Source organism: Idiotropiscis lumnitzeri, chromosome 17 (assembly GCF_059441095.1).
Source record: "Idiotropiscis lumnitzeri isolate Australia: NSW breed Sydney's pygmy pipehorse chromosome 17, RoL_Ilum_1.0, whole genome shotgun sequence".
NCBI lineage: Eukaryota > Metazoa > Chordata > Actinopteri > Syngnathiformes > Syngnathidae > Idiotropiscis > Idiotropiscis lumnitzeri.
In genome coordinates, this window is record NC_142407.1 from 17,018,478 (window position 1) to 17,038,390 (window position 19,913).

The 19,913-nt window shown below is 55.1% G+C and overlaps 3 protein-coding genes across 5 annotated transcripts; 2 read left to right on the forward strand and 1 right to left on the reverse strand.

The window, feature by feature from the left end:
* Positions 1–126: 126 nt before the first annotated feature.
* On the forward strand, positions 127–3,504 carry LOC148320664 (coagulation factor IX-like). 2 transcript variants are annotated; one of them, XM_088279323.1, is made up of 8 exons: positions 127–261; positions 336–511; positions 948–972; positions 1,182–1,295; positions 1,775–1,906; positions 1,980–2,281; positions 2,337–2,517; positions 2,832–3,504. In XM_088279323.1, exons 1-8 carry the CDS (start codon positions 174–176, stop codon positions 3,389–3,391), a joined length of 1,578 nt encoding a protein of 525 aa, XP_088135449.1. In that variant the 5' UTR covers positions 127–173; the 3' UTR covers positions 3,392–3,504. The 2 variants fall into 2 exon arrangements, with proteins under 2 accessions (XP_088135449.1, XP_088135450.1); XM_088279324.1 differs by having other exon boundaries at positions 128–261; positions 2,337–2,487.
* Position 3,505: 1 nt separating this feature from the next.
* LOC148320665 (proto-oncogene DBL-like) lies at positions 3,506–12,232 on the reverse strand. Of its 2 annotated transcripts, none has more exons than XM_088279321.1 (25): positions 11,901–12,232; positions 10,211–10,345; positions 9,932–10,045; positions 9,627–9,776; positions 9,455–9,555; positions 9,190–9,304; positions 8,993–9,112; positions 8,716–8,907; positions 8,458–8,649; positions 8,123–8,315; positions 7,659–7,747; positions 7,459–7,559; positions 7,315–7,381; positions 7,099–7,214; positions 6,969–7,038; positions 6,795–6,887; positions 6,442–6,534; positions 6,224–6,349; positions 5,445–5,654; positions 5,128–5,220; positions 4,508–4,577; positions 4,405–4,423; positions 4,170–4,317; positions 3,969–4,081; positions 3,506–3,896 (listed from the first exon to the last, which is right to left on the reverse strand). In XM_088279321.1, exons 1-25 carry the CDS (start codon positions 11,949–11,951, stop codon positions 3,815–3,817), a joined length of 2,853 nt encoding a protein of 950 aa, XP_088135447.1. In that variant the 5' UTR covers positions 11,952–12,232; the 3' UTR covers positions 3,506–3,814. The 2 variants fall into 2 exon arrangements, with proteins under 2 accessions (XP_088135447.1, XP_088135446.1); XM_088279320.1 differs by having other exon boundaries at positions 9,190–9,382.
* Positions 12,233–14,104: 1,872 nt separating this feature from the next.
* Positions 14,105–19,884, forward strand: arr3a (arrestin 3a, retinal (X-arrestin)). The gene is made up of 14 exons (XM_088279322.1): positions 14,105–14,242; positions 15,875–15,906; positions 16,360–16,451; positions 16,511–16,555; positions 16,666–16,856; positions 16,930–16,989; positions 17,288–17,364; positions 17,422–17,557; positions 17,631–17,715; positions 17,779–17,851; positions 17,928–18,065; positions 18,738–18,821; positions 18,915–18,938; positions 19,020–19,884. Exons 2-14 carry the CDS (start codon positions 15,899–15,901, stop codon positions 19,279–19,281), a joined length of 1,275 nt encoding a protein of 424 aa, XP_088135448.1. The 5' UTR covers positions 14,105–14,242; positions 15,875–15,898; the 3' UTR covers positions 19,282–19,884.
* Positions 19,885–19,913: the final 29 nt, after the last annotated feature.

A 19,913-nucleotide genomic window follows, 5' to 3' on the forward strand; every position in this document is an offset into this window, starting at 1 on the left:
GCTCTACATGTCATCGTCACGTGTGTGGCGTGTGCTTGTTTTCGCCGTCTTTTTGTGTGCGGACGTCCTTGTTTTCACGGTCAAGCGGGGACACTGACCTCAACTTACGCACAAAGTAAACAGCGCGTGTGTGTGCGTCGTTGCACTTTGGCGTTGAGCAGAGCACATTGAAGATGGTCGCCACGCGTTGGGTGCTGTTGCTGCTGACATTTGGAGCGCAGGCCGCTGCCGTTGATGTCGACGACGTCCAGGGAATCGCGCGTGAGTGACAGGACGGTGACGGGGCAAATATTGCGATTGAGCTGAATGTTGATTTGTTTGTGTGCTTTGCGCAGGCGGCATCAGCGTGCGACTGCCGCGGCGACTGGCCTCCGACGTGCTGCGGCGCCAACGGCGTTACAACGGCGGCCCGTTCGAGGAGATGAGGGCCGGCAATCTGGAGCGGGAATGCCGGGAGGAAACGTGCGACTTTGAGGAAGCCCGCGAAATCTTTGAGGACGAAACCAAAACGGTACGCACGCGCATGTAACGTGTCAACATCGCCCCCATCGTCCTCACTTAGGATCATGTGAAGTCACAGGTGATTATTGAATCACGTATGATCATTTCCAACCTTGTTGGATTTGAAAGAAAGTGTGTGTAATTCCACTTCCGACCGCTGGGTGGCGGGACGCCATTGAATTGGAGATGCGGTCAATATGAAAGTAAAGCGAGAAGAAGAATGAAGCAGGAATTATTTTAGTCGCTGTTTTTTTTTTTTGAAGGTGAACGTTGGCCCACTTAAAAGCTGTTTTTGACGCCTACGGTAGTCAGTTCATTTTCAAACGTCCACTCTTTGTATTTTATCAGTTGATAAAAGTTGAATTTGTTAGTTTGGAAAAATAAGGAGATTTGTTGATAGTAAATGCGTCAACGTTTTGCCGATATTTTCTCGTTTATTCTTTCAGATGGAATTCTGGGCCGGATACGTCGGTAAGAATTTGTGTCTGCGCGTGCGTGTTAATGTCTGGTTGCAATAAAGGTTCGTGTTTGTTGGTCGGGTTTGTAATTGTAATACGTGTCTACTCGTGTTATTGTGCGTGTACAATGTTTGTTCAATCGTGTTGTTTGTTCGCGTGTGTTTGCTGATGTTGGCGCGCATACATGCTCGTGTTTGTTGACGTGCGTGTGTTTGCGGACAGACGGCGACCAGTGCAAGCCGCCCCCCTGCCAGAATGGCGGCGTCTGTCATGATGCCGTCAATTCATACGTGTGCTGGTGTAACAGCAGCTTTACTGGAAAGAACTGCGAGATTGGTGAGTGTGGCCAGCGAACGCACGCGCACACGCACGCGCACACTTGCGGCTCTTATTTTTTATTTGTTATTTTTATATCCAGACGGCGCACTTGCGCTCGGCACATCTTGATTTCGGTGCAAGATGCAAGCCTCCTTCCGTGCGTTTTGGACTGCGCCGTCGTGGTCGTGGTCGTTCTGGCAGACCGAACGTTCTTCCCCTTGACTCGCCCCCTGCGCGCTTGACAATTTGGTGGCTGAAAGTAAACTAAACGCTCGATCAGCTCGGCCCAAGTTGCGGCGCGAGAGTTGGAATGGTTTGGGTGAATTGGATGGAATGCAGGCGGCCAGATTGCGCCGGCTGCGGGTGGAATGCGCTTTCCAAGCAGTCACTAAGTTTAGATCTTCTGCAAGTGGAGATCTTGCAGCACCTTCGAAAATTTGTTGGCACACCCAAGCGGACCGCTCACCGGGACTCGCTCGTTTGTGTTCTCCCGGCAGAGGTCTCCAAGCAGTGTTCGGTCAACAATGGCGGCTGCTCTCACTTCTGCACCATGAAATCAAACGCCGTGCGTTGCCGATGCGCGCTCGGATACCAGCTCGCCGACGACCTCGCCGCTTGTGAGCCCACAGGTGGAACGCACACGCAATGCGCACGCAGACTTACGCAAACACGCAGACACACACGCAATGGACATGTGTGCAGGCGAGTTCAGCTGCGGCGGGACGGGCGCCGCGCCCGCTTTGACGCCGCGTTCGTCCAACCGATCCGACGGCGTCCCGGACGAGCGGTTGGACTACGAGTACGAGGATGAATCGGAGCGCAACGCCAACGCCTCTGCGGGGTCTCGAGTCAGGAGGTACTCGGCGAGGGGGGCCGGCGAGCCGCCGCCGCCGATGTCGTGGCGCTCCTTTTTCCCCACGCTGCCCACAGTCACAGCGGAGGAGAATAGCAACCAGAGGATCGTGGGCGGCTACGAGGCCAAAGCGGGAGACTTTCCCTGGCAGGTATGACATCAGCCACGCCGAGCCACGCCTCCTCCTGACCGTCGCGCTCTCGCAGGCGGCGCTGATCTCGCACTCGGCCGGGCTGACGCAGGCCAAGGCGGAACCTTTCTGCGGCGGTTCGCTGCTCAGCGACCTTTGGGTGATCACGGCGGCGCACTGCGTCATCAAGGCCCGGATGGTGGGACTCACCTTCTTCGTGAGACTGGGTGAGACGCCGAAACGCCGCCAACGGGCTTGTGAGTGCCATTTGCGAGTCACGACACAGTTTGGAGGAAGGAACTGCCGTGCGCACATTTTGCATGTTCCTGTGCGAGTGTAGGACAGCGCCACGTGGTGGTCCTGTCTGCTGTCAGCTTCAAAGTGCTTGTTTTGAAACACCGATTGCGCCCGTTAAAGTGTTCATTGCTCAGCGACAGCACCTCCTAGTGGCGGTTCAGAGAAGCGCGTCAGTGTTGAAACGTCCAAACTGCCAACCGCCAAACAATCAAGTGTGAATTGGCACGTCGAGGAGACGGTGCGTCGAATGACAGCGCTGTGGACTCCGCGGCAGGCGAGCACGACGTGGGGGCGAGCGAGGGTCCGGAGCGCGATCACGAGGTGGCCGAGGAGCTGGTCCACAAGTCGTACAAGTTCCACAAGTCGCGCTTCAACCACGACGTGGCGCTGCTCAAGCTGGCCGTGGCGGTGGAGATGTCGGCGCGGCGCCGGCCCGTCTGCCTGGGACCCAAGGCCTTCACGGAGAGCCTCCTGCGGGAGGCGCCCACCTCGGTGGTGAGCGGCTGGGGGCGCGTGCGCGACGGGGGGCTGCGCTCGTCCACGCTGCGCCGGCTGGACGTTCCCTTGGTGGAGCGCAGCGTGTGCAAGGCCAGCAGCGAGGGCCGCATCACCGCTTTCATGTTCTGCGCCGGCTTCCGCGACCGCAAAGAGGACGCGTGCCAGGGCGACAGCGGGGGGCCTCACGTCACGCGGCGCCACGGCGTCTGGTTCCTCACGGGCGTGGTCAGCTGGGGCGAGGGCTGCGCCGCGGCCGGCAAGTACGGCGTCTACACGCGCATCTCGCGCTACTACGCCTGGATCAGCAACACCACCGGCATCCACACCGACTCGTGAACACGGAGCGGTCGCTGCGACGCCGACGCCGCCGCCGCTTCTTCTTCTTGATCTCGTCCTCCCCTCTCACTTTTGAAACAATAAAGAGCCACGATTGCTACCACAAACAGGAAGTCAGTTGTGTGTGTGTGCTTTTATTGCCTCACGGGCTCAAGTGAATACTTGGACAACAAGCGTGACTGAAACAACGTGCCGTTCGGAAATGAAAATGACAAAGTGTAAAAGGGCGCCAATGGAATCGGAAAGTCCTCGACGGTGACGTCACACTTTGGCGCAGGCGCGCCCTGCTGGTCGTCACGTGTAAGGCACTTCTGACGCTCTTCATTCCGTGTTCGGACGGGAGGCGGAGCAGTTTGGAAGGTGACAATTTCAAGTTGGCCATGAAGGAATTCTGTGACGTCACAATGTTGAAGATGACGCCGCTCAGCACGTCTCTCCCAGAATCTGACGCAGGATCGAGGGCGGCACTCGGCCCTCGGCGTCGCGGCTCTCGTTCCTCACCTGCCTGATCCAGCACACGCACATTAAGGACGCACGCACGCACAGGACCGAGCAGGCGTAAGAAGAAGCCACTGACCACATTCCGTCATCGTCGCGGCGCAGCAGCCGGATGACGTCGCCGCGCATGAAGATGATGTCATCACTGCTCGCAACGCTGCTGGCCACCAGGACTCGGTAGCGACCCGCCGCCTGCGGTGCGTGTTGCCGACGGCAACGGCAGGTCAGCCGGCGCGCAAAGATACGAAATGAACAAACGGCAAAGCTCTCCGGCACCCACCAACGGCGCCGGCCGGTCCTCTTCGCCGCCGTGGCACTCGTCGTCCGAATCGGACACGTTGGAGCCGTCTGTGGCGTCCCAGTCCTCCAGGCCATCTGCGATGGCCGCCGCCGCCGCCCCGTGACTGGCGTGACTGGAGGCGGAAGAGCTGCGAGTGACGGGAGGACATCTGAGTGGGGGGCGGGGCGAACGTCTTGCAGCAAGAGAGCGTGCGTGTGCGTGTGTGCGCATTCACCTGTCCGAGACGAGGCTGTCTGAAAGAGAAAACGCACGCATGTTCAGCCGCAATCGAGGTGAGAACTTTCACTCTTTGGCCAACGTTCATTCCTTCGCGCTACCTTGGTGCAGTTGGCTGATGATCTTTTGGATCTCTGCGAGCCAGGTGACCTTCACCTCCAAGCTGGGAGCCTGCGCACACGCACGCGTGAAAATACAAAATGGTCTTGTGATCTTGAGAATTGTGCCGATTTGCGTTTGTTGTGCGCAAAGATTGCAAAAATCCCTATGGGCCTTTTCCGCGGCGACGTTTGCAAACTGAGCCACGATTGGTCGCTGAGCAACATTTTCAGTGGACAGCAAGTGGCCCAAAATGGCCGCCGCCCGGGATGGCCCAAAATGGCCGCCGCCCGGGATGGCCCAAAATGGCCGCCTTCTGCTGCTTCATTCGTGAAATTGGGAAGACAATTTTCAATGTTAAGTTGGGCAAATGAAATTTGGAGTTTTCCCAATTGGATTTAAAGTGGCTCCATTTGAATTGGATTGATTTGATGGGAAGTAGAACTCACGTGTTCTACTCTGCGTCCTTGAGCGAATTAACAAATTTCGTTGCGCTCTAAACGTAAGGCTGATATGCAACGCTCTGTGCAAGTGTGAACATTTTCACACGATATCCAGCATCGCGCGCTCCTCGTGTGGCAGCCATTTTGGGGAGCACGGCGCTTCGACCAAACGAATGGACCTGCAGGATGTAGACTTCCTGGCTTCCTGTGTGGCACAGTTCAAACTTCTTGGCATCTCCTTTGACGTTTTCTGTCACGCTCACTGAGTTCATCTGAATAGTAAAAAAATAATTAGTTTGCAGCGGCTGATTTAATGAAAACAAAATGAGATTTTGGCCTTTAGCATTTGTCACAAATCTGATTCATTTTTGATGACTTTTTTTTTTTTTGGGGGGGGGGGCTGAATGATGTCATTTCCTTATGTTGTAAAAAAAAAAGCAATTTTCTGGCCAATGAATGGGTGTGAGCCTTCATGGGGTTGCGTCGGCATACGTACCCCGAGGCAGGACTTGAAACTGTAGACGGGCGAGCGGCAGCGGTCGTCGCGGCGCTTGCAGCACACCAGCGCTCGCTCGTAGAGGAAGACGTGCCGCTGAGCGCCTTTGAAGCGGGCCAGCTCGCGCATGCGCGCTGCTGCCCTCTTGTGGCTGCTCCACACACTGAAGCCGCCCTGCAGCACCACGCGCCCCAGCGGGCCCAGCTCGCCCTGCCACACCCACCGGCGCACCCATTGGTCAGTAAGCTCGCCCTCTATTCGCCCAATTTATTTTGTTCCGTTTGGTTTTTGTGCTTCGGGAAGCTATCGCGCGTTATTCTCCGAAGCCACGTCTCATATCAAATGTCGCTTTGCCGCCATCTTGTGGCCAAGAGCCACGTCGCAGTGAGTGACGTCATATACTGGCGCACATGTTGCCCAATAGCGGCGCTCGCTGTCTTCGAGCAACTCATTGCGTCACCTTGAGGAAATAAACACAATTTAGGGCACAGCGCAGGATGGTGGCCACGCCCCTTGTGGAACTTGACGGAATGACCACAACGTTGGAGTTGCGGCTGCGCTTGACGTAAGACACGGAAGTCGCAGCTCTTGAACACTTTTGGTTGACAGAATTTGACGAGATGCCTTTGTTTCCCTCCTCGGGACATTCGAACGATGGCTACCGATGCCGATGGATGGACGGCTCATGTTTGAGAGTTCCTTTCGATATTTGATGGGCAGCATGACCCTCGCTCATAAGATTTGATTGACGGCTGACGACGCGTTTGCTCGATAGCTACCTGATAGCCGACGATGGCGGTCTGGTGCATGGCGTCGTTGACGGATTTGAGCAGGTCCAACATGCAGTCCAGCGCCTCCTGCAGTTGCGTGCGGTACTGCGGCTCGGTGCAATGTTTGAGAAGTTCCTGCGCGAGCACGCACGCACGCACGCACAGGTGACATGCATGTGAGGTGGGCGTGCTGGCACTTGACATGTGAGTGCGTGTGAGACGGGAACCTTCAGGATCAGCTGGTACTTGGTGAGGCGCTGGATGGGCTTCAGCAGGTACGAATCCAAAGACAGCTTGTGCTCCAGCTTCTTCTGGCACTCCTGCACCCAGGACACACCGTGCGTGTGCGTCTTTTTAAGGTTGCAGTTTACTGTCATGAAATGTGCTGCCAGCGTCACCGCTCCTCTGGGAGGGCGGCCTCGGCCTCGGTCTCGGTCTCGGTCTCTCTCGAACAAACACGCAAAAAAAAAAAATGACATTCTCAGTATCAAACACTCTTAAAAAGACCAACCCAAATATGGGCGCAGACACTCAAAGACAAACACTCGTGTCGTGTAGAGATGCACAGAAGCAAACAAACCTGAAAGAAGGCCGAGTCCGAGCATTGTTTCCATAAGGACTCGGAGCGAGGTTTGTTCCGGCAGTAATGCTCGTACATCTGGAACTTCTCCTTCTACGCACACGCACGCACGCTCGTGAAGACGCTTCCTCTTTTGTCACTGTAGTGATCGGCGGCGCTGCCCGCAGTCCTCACCCGCTGCAGGAAACACTGGCCGACCCGCTCCGGAGTGCTCAGGCAGCGCTGGAGGTCCAGCAGGAAGGTCCTGGAAGGACAAAGACACGTTGCGGTCCGGCGAGAACGGCGAAGGTCTCGTCGAAGGTACCTGCTGTGAAACCGGTAGATTTGCGGCATGTTCCCAAAAAGGACGTCCTTGCGACTGCCGAGAAGCGACGGCAGAAGATCACGCGCGGACGGGTCCTCCATCTCGGCTCGGTAGCCCTGGACGGCCCGAACGGGCCCGCACGGCAAGCAAACGCGCAACGACGACATCAACGGCGACGGCAAACGCAGGAGAATGGAAACCAAGCGGCGCGCTCACCAGAAGAACGGCGAGGAGCTGCTCCACGTAAATCTTCTCGGTGGAGATGAGCTCCTTCATGATGCGACTGCACGGTTCAAAGCTCGAGTCACCGCACGCTGACCTTTGACCCTTGCCGCAGCTGCCATTGAGCCTCGTACCCACCTTGTCACTCGCTCCGCCCCTTCTTCCGCCGCTGAGTCGCCGTCGGGGGCGGAGCCATACAGAGAGCTGCGGTTGCCTTGGTAGTCGTGCATCACTTCGATCTGCACGCGGCCCAAAAAAAATGCGCCTCAACTCCCATCACATGACCGTCGACCGCTCAAAGTTTTTAGTTGTTCAACCTCGATTACACGCGCACACACCTTGCGTTGGTCGCTGGGCCTCCTGGAGGTTCTCTTTCCAGGAAGAAGATCAAAAGAGAACCTGGAGTTGAGAAGGTTGAAGTCCACACCTGAACACACAACAAAACCACATTTACAGCAGAATGGGAACAAACAAGGTTCTGATCCAGATCCAAAATGGAAATTAGATTCAGACCCAGAATCGCAACGAGAACCAGAGACACCGGATTCAAATGAAGATTCTAAGCTCGAGACAAAACACGTGAGGAGAAACAGATTCAGATCCAGATCCAAAATTTAGAGCCAGAATCAGAACTAAATGGGATCTGATCCCGACCAGATTCAAATCCAGAGCAACGACAACCAGATTCAAAAACCGGATCCAGAACCGAATGAGAAGCGCAGAATCAAAATCCTAACCGGACCCAGTTTGGGAACGACAACCGCAATCAGAACAGAACAGTCCAATGCTGCGACGACGTTACCGTGTTTGGGCGAGAACAGCGGCGCCTTGGCCCCGTGCTGCGCGCTCGCTTCTGCGGGTTCGGCTTCGGGGCGCGGCGCCACGGGCTGGATGGGTCTGACCCGCACGTCGGCCATCTTGCGGAGACACAGCTCTCGGTTGCGGATCATGGTCCGCATGGAAGCCAGCTTGTCCGTCACCGCGGCGATGTGGCCCTGTTCAAGGTCACGCGATCAGACGGCCGACAGCGAGTATCAAAGGTCGCTTTCAACTCATGACTCGATCCATTTGGAGCGGCCCCGCCCGAGGTTCTCAGGCGCCGCCACGTGATCTAGGGCGGTTGCGAGGGGGCGCTACCTGCAGCTGGGGTGTGAGAATAGCCTCAAATTCCAGACGGAGGACGTCCGCTTTGTTGTCGGCCACGTCTGGCGCCCCCTCTTGGTGGCAGATCAGCGACTGCAGGGCCTCTTGAGCGCCTTCTCTGCTCTGGAAGCGGTCAACCAGCTGACTGGCCAGCAGGTACGCGCCCTCGTCGCACCAACGCAGAGCCTGCGTGCACGTGCACACTCCATGAATGGGATGCGCGCGCACGCACACACACACACACACACAGACCTGGTCCAGCCGTGCGAGCAGATCTCGAGCTCGCGTGAGCGTGGCGCGTTTGCCCCGCAGTCCCCCGCCGATGACGTCACAGTGATGACGCAACTCATTGCAGCGTTGCATGATGAGCGCCAGAGCGTAATGATGGCGGGCGGCCAGCTGGTGGCCCTGTAACGTCAGAACCTGAGCGCGGGACATCACGTCCTGATGCGCGCGCACGCACACAAACCGGGTGTGAGAGTGCACGCTCGCGTGCGTGTGTGTGCGTGTGTGCCAGCGCGAGTGAGACCTGTGCGCGTTGCTCCAGAGCGTGTAGATCTTGGATGAGTTGTTCCGTGCGCAGCAGCGTGTCGCCCACAGCGGGGATGGCCTTCTCCTCGGCCGACACGCTCGCCAGCTCCTCCTCCATCTGCGCGCGCACACGCACACGCACACGCATGCACAGGTTGCACTGCTTGCGTGTGTGTTCCGCGCGCACGCACGCACCTGCTGGAAGTTGCGCTCATAAAGCAGCAGCTGGCGGTACTGTTGCAGCTTCAGCTGGTGCTTCTCGAAGAAGCCGTCGAACGCCGCCTCCATGTCGCGCAGCTGAGACAGCAGCCTGCGCGCGCGCGTGCACACATGCGCACGCTCACAAAAAGACACGCGCGCACACATCTGAACATATACACGCACGTACCTACACACAAATGCCAGACGTTGCCGTCAGACTTTCCTCGCTTGATGTTTGATGTCAGCCGACTGCGCTGACCTTTGAACTGTGTCCAAGTCCGACCGGACGTCCTCCATCGTGCTTTTCTCCAGGTTGTCCAGCAGGAGGCGTCCTTCCTTGAGCACCCCGACAATGTCCGCCTGCAAAGCGAGGCAACAACTACGCAAGCGCGCGACAAGGACACGCGCGCACGACAAGGGGCGCCGCCCACCTTCATGCGTCCGTAGCGGAGCATGTGCGAGCGGAGCAGGACGTCGACGGCGTCGGCCTCGTCCGGAAGTTCGCCGTCCGACAACTCTGAGCCGAAGCCTTGCAGGAGGTGAGCCGCCTCCTTCACCGTCACCGCAAACGTCTCGATGGCCTGCGGCACGCGCGAATGCTCAAACATCCGAACGCGGCATGTCTCGTCGCATGAACCGTGACTTGTTGGCGAACACGCCACGGGAGCCGAAAAGTGCTCCTTGAACAGTCCAAATCGGCGGATGCGAAGGTGCTCACGCACGAGAGTTGGTTTACCGAGCGCAGGACGAGCCAGTCGCTTCTCTCGCCGCCGCCGCCGCGCGCGTCTGACGTCAGGCGGTTGTCGTCGATGTAGCGAAGCAGATCGCCCAGCGAGCGCAGCATCACCACCTGAGAACACGCCAGCGCGCCGCGTCACCACAAAACTCGGCGTCCTCCGAAGAACGTGCGAGCCGACACGACCAATGTGCATGCTGAGTTTTGACAAAAGTGCATGCGGCGCCACAATACTGCACGTGCACGGCGCGTCACGATTTGCGCGCCGATTCCTGTTACCGGCATCTTGAACAGGAAGTCATCCTGGCTGAAGCGGAAGCCCAGGTCGGTGCTGGAGGATGGGCTGGGGGCGGAGCTTAACAAGGTGCCCGGTCGGAGGACCAACACCAAGTGCAAGTTGCCGGGAAACGAAGTCTGAGGAGGAGGAGGAGGAGCGCAAGTTGTCATGGCAACACCTTTTCAATCGGCAAAATCATCTGTTTCACATCAGTTGTCTTTTTCCAAAAAAATAAAATAAAAAAAAGTCATTTAAGAATGGGAAAGAGGAGCAAAAGGACTGCCGGCTCGTGCGATGCGTGCTGAGCAAAAAGCTGAGCTAGGCCAGCCAGTAAAAAGAAAAAAGGAAATAACGCGTTATTTCCGAGTCAACGTAACACGTTTGAAGCCTTTCAGGTTGCTTGGGTGTCCTTTCTCTCCTGTGCTGTTCATGCAGTGCACGCGTTGGCCTCTTGGAGGCGGTGTGGCGCACACAAGCAGATCATACACCAGAGTCCAACGGTAGATCCAAAGACGCCAAAGAAGAAGCAAGTGTGGTATATTTTGTTGTTGATGTGCGGGTATGGCTCAGCTTCCCTCCAGACGGGTCGCCGCCCATGGCAGAATTGGTGATGGGGGAAAAAAAACTTCTCTGGCACTGCCATTTTGGTTAGAAACAGATTTTATTCTCATCCCACGCTGATGTCCAAAGAAGTCTCCCCACAAAGAAAAAGGGAAAGGGAAAGGTCCCCCCCTGCCCTTCTTAGAGGGAAGGCAAACAAAAGACATGAAGATCTCATTTGACCTTGTAGCATTTGCATTCTCATTCGACTTTGCCCCCGAAGCCCCCTAAGGCGAGAGCAGACCTAGTTGCTCTTTGAAGTGGTGCCATCCCGACTGCGACTATCGCCTCGCGTGCTCCACACCTAAATGCGGGTCGAGCCTTTTGTCCCCCTGGAACGGTATCTCGTTTACATTGGAATTTCAACACAAAGGCTGCTCACTTCTTTAGTCTCCAATTCGCTCGTCGTTATTTAAAGAGAATTACTCAAATATTCATAATAGTGGATGTAAAAATACACTACACAAGAAAGCGAGTGAGCAGGAGGATGCAAACGTTTGACAAAAGAGCAGCGCGGCTTCACGCAAGGCGACGAACGATTCGTCGGACACGACCGCGACGGTGCTTGCAAACGTCACATGACCAAATCCAGCAAAAAAGCCTTCGCTGAGCCCGCCCACCACTGTGATGTCACTTTCAGGCGACAGCAAGTGGCGGTGTGAAAATAAAGTGACCCCTCCCCCCCACATGGAGAACAACGGCTTCCTTTTGCTGCGGAACGTTCGATTAATCACAATGCTACATTAACATTTTCAGGGGGGAGAACATAATGTTGTGCAGAAAACTTTTCACTTGACTTCCCCTTTAAACACAAAAGATAATCGGACTGAAATGATTCAGAAAAAAAATGTGCATTACAGAGTGACGAGATGACAACATTCCTTCCCTCGGTCATGACGTCACACGCATTCACACGTGTGCACAAATGGAGCTGCGTCACGTGACTCGAGTCTGCAGTCTTCCCACACACGCGCACGCGCGCACTCTTTTCCAAGGTGACACGCGCGTGTGTGTGTCGCAGCAATCTTTTGCATTCTACATTTCCCACACCTCTTCTTCTTCTTCCTTTTTTTTTTGTGCTGGAGCTCTTACCGTGGCGCGGCGCAGACGCGGGAAGCCCCTCTGCGGCTTGGACTCGGCCATCGGTGCCGCTCGGTTCTGTTGTGTTGTTTGCAAGTCGGCAAGTCTGCAGCGGGATGCGATGAGGACAAGCAAGTGTGCGTGCACGCGCGTGTGGATTCTCCCCGCAGTGTCCGATCCGAACCGAACGGGACGGGAGGGGCGGGGCTGAGGGTGCTCAGGCCTCTGCGGCAGCGACGCTCCTGACCTGACCACGTCCACCTGACGTCACTGTGATGGGAGCTGACGCCTTCGTCAAAAGACACAAGTCGCTGGAAGGCAGAGGTGCGCTCAACCACTAGATGGCACTGCAGCAACGCTCAGACACGAACACATTTGGACACACCCGTTCAAATATGCCATTGAACACATGCACACACACACACACACACACACACACACATCCGTATTTGGATACGCGCGTATATACGACACGCATGCGATAGTTTTGGGACGGTTTTCACGAGTTGGATAAAGATGTCCTTTATTAGTCCCACAATGGGGAAATTTGAGATTTTTGTGCAGCTTTAGCCTAGTTGTGCCACAAAATGTCGGACAGTGGCAGCGAGCGCGTCTGGGAGCCGTCGCTCTGCGTCGCAAACTCACTCACACCGACTGCCGCGGACGTTTCCGTCCGTCAAAGCTGACCCACCGATCGTTTGGGCTGGCGACCGAATTTTGCTGCTCAACTCCACTCGCCTCGCTCAGCTTGTTTTGTTAGCTTTGTTAGCCGCTGCGATGACAGACGGACGGTGGCATCGCGTCGCTGACGATTTGAGATCAGCACAGCTTTCGAGTCCAAGATAAAGATTAGGAGATGAACGTCATCTGCGATGATGAGAAGAAACGCCAACATCTTGGAAGTCGTGCAAATTGAGGCGCCACGCGCGGCAACCGTGCGTGTGTAAAGGCGGCAGGAAGGCACGACGACTTTGGAGAACGTGCGTGTTGCGGGCGATCGAGAGAAAAGAGGACGTGCTGAAAAAGAAACAAACCTTTTCTTAGCCCGCTCGAAAAGATTGTTTGGGTGCTGTAAGAAGTGTGCGTGTGCGCGTGTTGTTTGGGATTTCAACTTGGACTCCCGCCTGAGGAGCGTTTGGCCCGCTGCGGCGGTCCGAGAGGATCGCAGCCGGCCGGCGAACGGACGCGACTTGCATGGAAGTCGAAAGAATTGAGTGAGCGTGCCTTTTGGGATGGGGCCGCGCTGCCAGTTGGAAATATCCAAAATGTCACCAATGAACCTCAAACAGACATTGCCTTCCTTCAAAACAACCCCCCAAAAAGCTGACCAGTGATTGGCTGGCAACCAATTGAGGGTGTCCCGCCTCACGCCCGACAACAGCGCAGAGCGGCCCCGACACGCCCGCGAAGCTCGTGATGAGAAAAGAAAAGGGGCAAATAAAAAAATAATTGCCAAAAAGCGCTGAAGTCAATCTTCAGTTGTGGCTTGGCGTTTAATCGCTGGCACGTTACCGAGAGACCATTTGGGAAGAAAAGACTTAGCGCTGCGCACGGCGGTAGTCCTCAACGTGCACGCGCACGCCAGATTTAGGAGCTCCGAGAATGTCCACGTTGATCCGTGACGAGCCGCAAATACCAACTGGACTTGATTTGGCCCCGACGCCTTCACAAAAACATTTCCGCGAAGGAAGAACGCTAAATCCAGCTCACGTCTTTTTTTTTTTTTCAAGCATTTAGGTGGCTTCTTTTCCAATGATTTCCTCAGGAAAGACTTTGCTTTGCGCTGCCGCCGTCCTCGCTTGCAAAGCTGATCCAACGTTTAAAAAAAAAAGGCCCATTTTGTTGTTTTGGGTCCAATTTAACGTTTGACATTTAACAATTGAAAAAAAAAGTTGCTTGCCACATTTGCAAGTTAGCATCTTGTAAGCTATTCTGAGGTGGGCGTGGGATTCTTGGAATACTTTTGAGGCGCAACAACATGATGGCAGGCCACCTGCAAACGTGGATCAAGTTCCAAAGAGTCGCACGCTGGATTAGTTTCAACTCTTTTGTGCTCTGAAAACGCCTGATTGATTGATTGGATTTTGTCCTTGCTAATCCACAACGCAGTGCAACCCCCCCCCCCCCCCAGCACCACCACCACCGCCACCGCGCTGGTGCCCAGCTGCTATAAAAGCGCCCCGGCCTCCTTTGTGGGCTGCACACATCCGCTGGCACTCACCTTTGCCACCAACGTCCGTCCGTCGGCCAGCACAGGTAAGGCGCACGACGACGACGACGACGACGACGACGACGACGACGACGACGACGACGATGACGATGACGATGACGATGACGATGACAATGGCCGTCTAGTGAGTGGATCCATGTTTTGAACTCTGAGATGTTCTTTGTCAAAGTTCATTTCGCCTTTCGTATAAAATAGCTAAGTCTGTTTGCTTTTTTTGGGGTAGAAGCCAGCCCACATTTTTTTGGGAGAAAGGCTTCATGGTGGTCTATCTCGACCGACTCATCCAAGAATCTTGGGGCGTTGAAAACCAAAAATCTTTCCAATACAATTTGAATATTTGCTATTTATGATCATTTGTGTTTAAAAAATGAGATGTTCATTATTATTTTGTCATTGTTTTGGGGCTTCAACCCTGATTTTTTGTGGAAAACACTTTTTAGCGTTTCATTTCCACTTAATCATAAAGAAGAAATGAAGTAGCTGGTGTCAAAATAACGCTGATGTGTGTGTGCGCGCGGATGCTAACGGTGGCAAGTTTTGTCGTTTGGCAGCGTTGTTGCGTGTGTGCCGCTTCTGACATGGTCTTCCTCACATTTTGACCGTCTGAAAAATCGAGTGGCACTCAAAATTGATCGAGATGAAAGGTAAAGCGATGTGAAATGACTTCATAAGGCCGTGGGATTTTGTCAAATGTTTACAACATCTGACATCTTGTTTGTCAAATTGTTCCTCTCATTTTGTCGAAACTCATTTCCATGTTCGATGGAGCCGATGGAGAATGTTGATTTTCAAATGAATCGGTAATTCTTTTGGACGATTGATCGCCTCGTGGCTGACGCCATCGTGAGTCTTGACGGAATACGACATTTGGGTTTGATTTTTGTATTTCTGTCATTTTCTTTCAGCGTCTCAACAGCAAAAAAGCTCCAATTTTTCTTTTTTATTTTGTTGCAGCTTTTACTCCGGCAAACAAATTCGTTTGCCTCCTGACACGCCACGGACCAAACGGTCGATTTCAAAACGACGTCCTGTTTCGGAAGCAAATGATGATGGTCTAAAAAAAATAAATAAATAAAAAGTGCTTATTTTCTTTATTTCCTTATTTCATCGCTTAAACGGCAAATTGATCGACGCCGGCTCACCGATGTTGTCGCGGTTCCACTCACCCGACCCGTGGCTCGGTTCCGCTCCGTGACGGTGTGAGCGAGCATGTTCGCGCCCGCGTGTGCCTCGCGACAATCCGGGGTGCAGTCCGCTTTTTGCCCCAAATCCGCTGCGATGGGCTGAGGCTTAAAATGGAGACAAACCGATCGGCATCTTATCTCCTCGCGATGGCCGCCGACGCAGCCCTCAACCGGTCGCAGGGCACGGAACGATATAGATGTAGCGATATCCACGCGCACCAATTTTCCACCGTATTATCATTGATTGATGGATTGTAGGGCGGGGCTTCAGATCAATCAATGGATTGATCCAATCAAGTTGTTTGTGACTTCCAAGGATGCGCTCAGGCAGTTTGGAGGGATGACGATGGCCTCTCCATGATCCTTACGGAGCTTGTCGGCTGAGGATTTAGCCTGCCATTAATTCCCAAAAGATCCAGTTAGCGCTCCGGGAATAGCGGCGGCGTCCCCATCATCATCAATCACGTCATCCTAATCCCGTGGGCCCGGATTAACCTCGGCCGAGACGGACGCGATCGTCAAAAACAAGCCGATTGAGCCAAATTGACCGTCGCTTTCCTTCTCTTCCTCAGATTGCGTCGAGAACGCTCGCAGACATGGCAAAGTAAGTTCCACACGCAAACGCACACGCACAAAGATCAAAGAGCAAAAAGAGTTGTGTTTTTTTTTTGACAAGCAGTCCATCCCCCCCTCCGGACCTCTGTTTTTGGGGCCTCGGGGCGACAAATTTTAGGAATAAGGCCGCAAGGGTGCCGAGATCGCGGCCAACATTGGGAAAGCGCTGCGGCTCGGACCTCGGAACCGCCCGGTCCGGGCCGGACGCAAAATACAACTGGACTCGTTTCTCCGCGTGTCTCCGTCATCATCTTGACGCCGTTCGTAACGGTCAAGCGATCGGCCAAGACGCGAGAGCTCACACGTTGGCCGCGTGAGCCTCGCTTCACGCCGTCGGTCACGTGATCGGCCGGCAATTCGGCCACCGCCCGTCCGATCACTTTTGAGCTCCACCTCCCTCGTCCTCCACTCACACGCTCGCTTGCTTGTTTGCCTTCTGCAGAGTTTTCAAGAAGACAAGCGGCAATGGCGGCCTCACGCTCTACCTGGGCAAGCGAGACTACGTGGACCACGTCAGCAGTGTGGAAAAGCTGGGTGAGTGCGCGTGTGCACGTGCACGTGCGTGGCTTGCCAAAACTAAATATGTCTTATAGAGGGCGTTGTCAAGTTGGACCCCGCAAACTTCGGCGACCGAAAAGGTGAAGCCCGAGTCCCGCTCACATGCACACGCAAAACACGCATTCGCAAAACACGCCAGCAAGTTTCCACAAACATGGCAGCGCGCTAACACGTCGCGGCCGGCCGCCAGTGTTTGTGCAACTGGCGTGCGCCTTCCGCTACGGCAGTGACGACCTGGACGTGATGGGCTTGTGCTTCCGCAAGGACATCTGGATCCAGCACGTTCAGATCTACCCGGACGAGCACAAGCCGCCGCTCGGCGACATGCACGACACGCTCCTCAAGAAGGCTGGCGACGGCGCTCGCCCCTTCACCTTCCAAGTACTGCCGCCGCGGCACAATTTGCTCATGCTGCTCACGCCCCGTGCTGAGGGCAAATTTTGCGTGCGTGCAGATTCCCAACAACCTGCCGTGTTCCGTTTCGCTGCAACCGGGCCCAGACGACAAGGGGAAGGTACGCGACGCGCAGCTGGAAAAAGAATAAAAGGAAAGCCAAAAAATGAAGAGTAAAAAGAAAAAGGAGACCGCTGCGGTCGATCACGTCGCAGACGTGCAAAGGGGCCGCCGCGGCTCCTTTCAGCTCATCAGCGCGTCACCAACATGACGATGAAAAATATCCGACTGCCGCCGGAGTTGCGTTGTCTGGCTGCGTCCATGCTAATTAGCATTAGCATCAAGCGAGCAAGGACCGGCTAGCGACGCTACGGCGGACGTTAACGCCGCGCGCGCGTGTGTGTGTGGGGGGGTTTCAGGCTTGCGGCGTCGACTTTGAGGTGAAGACCTTCCTAGCCCACGAGAAGTGCAACCCGGACGAAAAGATCGAGAAGAAGTGAGTCGGCCGCTCGTCCGTTTGTTTGGCACGCTCGCCACTTTGTGTCGCCCGCAGGGACACGGCGCGCCTCATCGTCCGCAAAATCCAGTACGCGCCGTCGGAGGTGGGCGCCGGGCCCAAGGCGGAAATCTGCAAGAGCTTCATGATGTCGGACAAGCCCGTGCACCTGGAGGTCTCGCTGGAGAAAGACGTGCGTACCAGACGCAAAACATGCCTTTTGACTTTTCCAAACATTTTTCAACGCCGTTGCGGGTGCGCTGCAGCTCTACTTCCACGGCGAGGCCATCCCCATCAAGTTCAAGATCAACAACGAGAGCAACAAAACCGTCAAGAAGATTCAGGTGGCAGGTGGGTGTGCCGCGCTCGCTCCGGGGTCGCTCCGGGGTCACTCAAGGTCATTCGCCCTCGCAGTCGACCAAACCACCGACATCGTTCTCTACTCGGCCGACAAGTACACCAAGTGCGTCTTCTCCAAGGAGTTTGGGTAGGTGGCGGCGTAGCGCGTGTGCTCCGTGTCGAGTGGCGGCGCCTCACGTACGCTCCGCATGATTTGCCGGCAGCGAGACGGTGGAGGCGGGCGGCACGTTGGAGAACACGCTGAGCATCGTGCCGCTGCTGACCGACAACAAGGAGAAGCGAGGCCTGGCGCTGGACGGGCGCCTCAAGGACGAGGACACCAACCTGGCCTCCACCACCATGTAAGGCCAAGCGCACGTCCTTGCGTCAAGAGAAAACAAACGAAAAGGTCCAAAGGTTGGCGAGCAGCACAGCTTTTGAAGAGAAGAGAAAGATCAGGCGCTCGATTAGGAGGCGGGCAAGTGTCGAGAGGATGCAAGTCGGCGCTCCTTTTCAGACCATCGCCGACATGCCTTACTCAATTCCCTTTTGAAAATCAATCCCTGGAAATTACTGGCACTTGTTGGTTGAAAGGTAATATTTGCAAAGGTCTGGTGCCAAATCGTCTTTGGTGTCCGTCATCCGCCTCTTTAACGCTTCTTTTTTTTTGCCATCCCATTTTCTCCAATCGCTTAACACGTCCACTGCCGGCCCGGTTCCGATGGAACTTTGACGTCTGTGGCCGTCAGTGGCAGCGAATGAGCCCGTCGGCCGTTTGCATGACAACTATTCAAATAGTCGGCGAGCGATGTCAACTGATGAACAACTTGACGAAAACCAAACAAAACAAAAACAAAAACAAAGGCTGGCACTTGAAAAATGCGCCATTTGGCTGTTTGTGTTGGCGTGACGACGACAATGTGGCTTTGCTGCCATCTTGTGGCAGACGCAAGCAATCTGCCGCTCTTGTTTTCGAACGTGGCGAGAACGTGGAGTTGCGCTTTGGCTGTAATGTTTGCCTCAAATGTCCCCAGATTGCGTCAGGGTGTCGAGAAGGAGGTGCTGGGAATTCTGGTGTCGTACAAGATCAAAGTCAACCTGATGGTGGCCGGAGGAGGGTGAGCGCCGGCGCCGGCGCAAACGCCGCCTTGCTCGCTCGCTTTGTGAATTGGGCGAATGTCGATGGTGACTTTTGTGTTGTGTTCCCGCAGCCTGCTGGGAGGACTCACTTCCAGGTGAACACGCCTCACTTCCTTGTCACGTGACCAAGCGGCGTCGCTTGTCTTGAGTCGACTTTTGTTTCCTTCCCTCGGCAGCGACGTCACCGCCGAGGTGCCCCTGATGCTCATGCACCCCAAACCGGAAGGTGAGGTCTCACGCACGCACATTTGCTGTCCACGCGCAGCCACGTGCAAATGCCCAAAGTCGGGCCGAGGTGTCGCCGTCGTCACCGTGCCAGTGACCGACGGAGACGGCGCGAGAGCCTCGCCGCCCAATCGATGGACACTTTGGGCTCCGTTCGGACAGTCGCGCTGTACCGTCACGCACGTTCGTGGCTGCGTGCTGACCGACCGTTAGACCCGCTGGATGCTTACGACTTGACATTGGAGCAAAGTTGATTTTTTTTTCAGCTTTGCCCCAGGGCACAAATGGAAAAGATTTGTAAAAATACGAGGCGGGCGTACTGATTCTTGTGAGGGATGTGCGTCTTCACTCATGCTGCTTTTCCTCTCTCCCCGTCTTCAGAATAAAGGAAAGGCGCCGCGTCCACGTAAGTACGTGCACCGGATGTGCGCGTGCGTGTGTGTCGTCGTCCCCCAGTGTCGCCACGGCAACAAGGATGCTCACGTGACCTCACGACAACGCCACGCCTGTTGCTGTAATTCCATTTTTGGCCACTAGGACAAGATGGCTTGCATTGTCCAATCAAATCCAATCCAATTTTATTGATGTTGCACTTTTCATTCACAAAGTGCCGCGCAAGAAAAACACAACGTGATGGTGACAGGATTTCGCGTTGTCGCGTGACGTCACGTGACGCATTTGCCCGATGTCCTCTTCGTATGTTGTCGTTCTAGTCGCATGTCACGCGACCCGAGCGTGTGTCACCTTGCGCTTTACGTGTCGTCATACATGCTGAAATTGTCATTGTGTCACGTGACGTGATATTTTGTCGTCTCGGTGTTCAGAGACGACAACGGCCTGCAGGT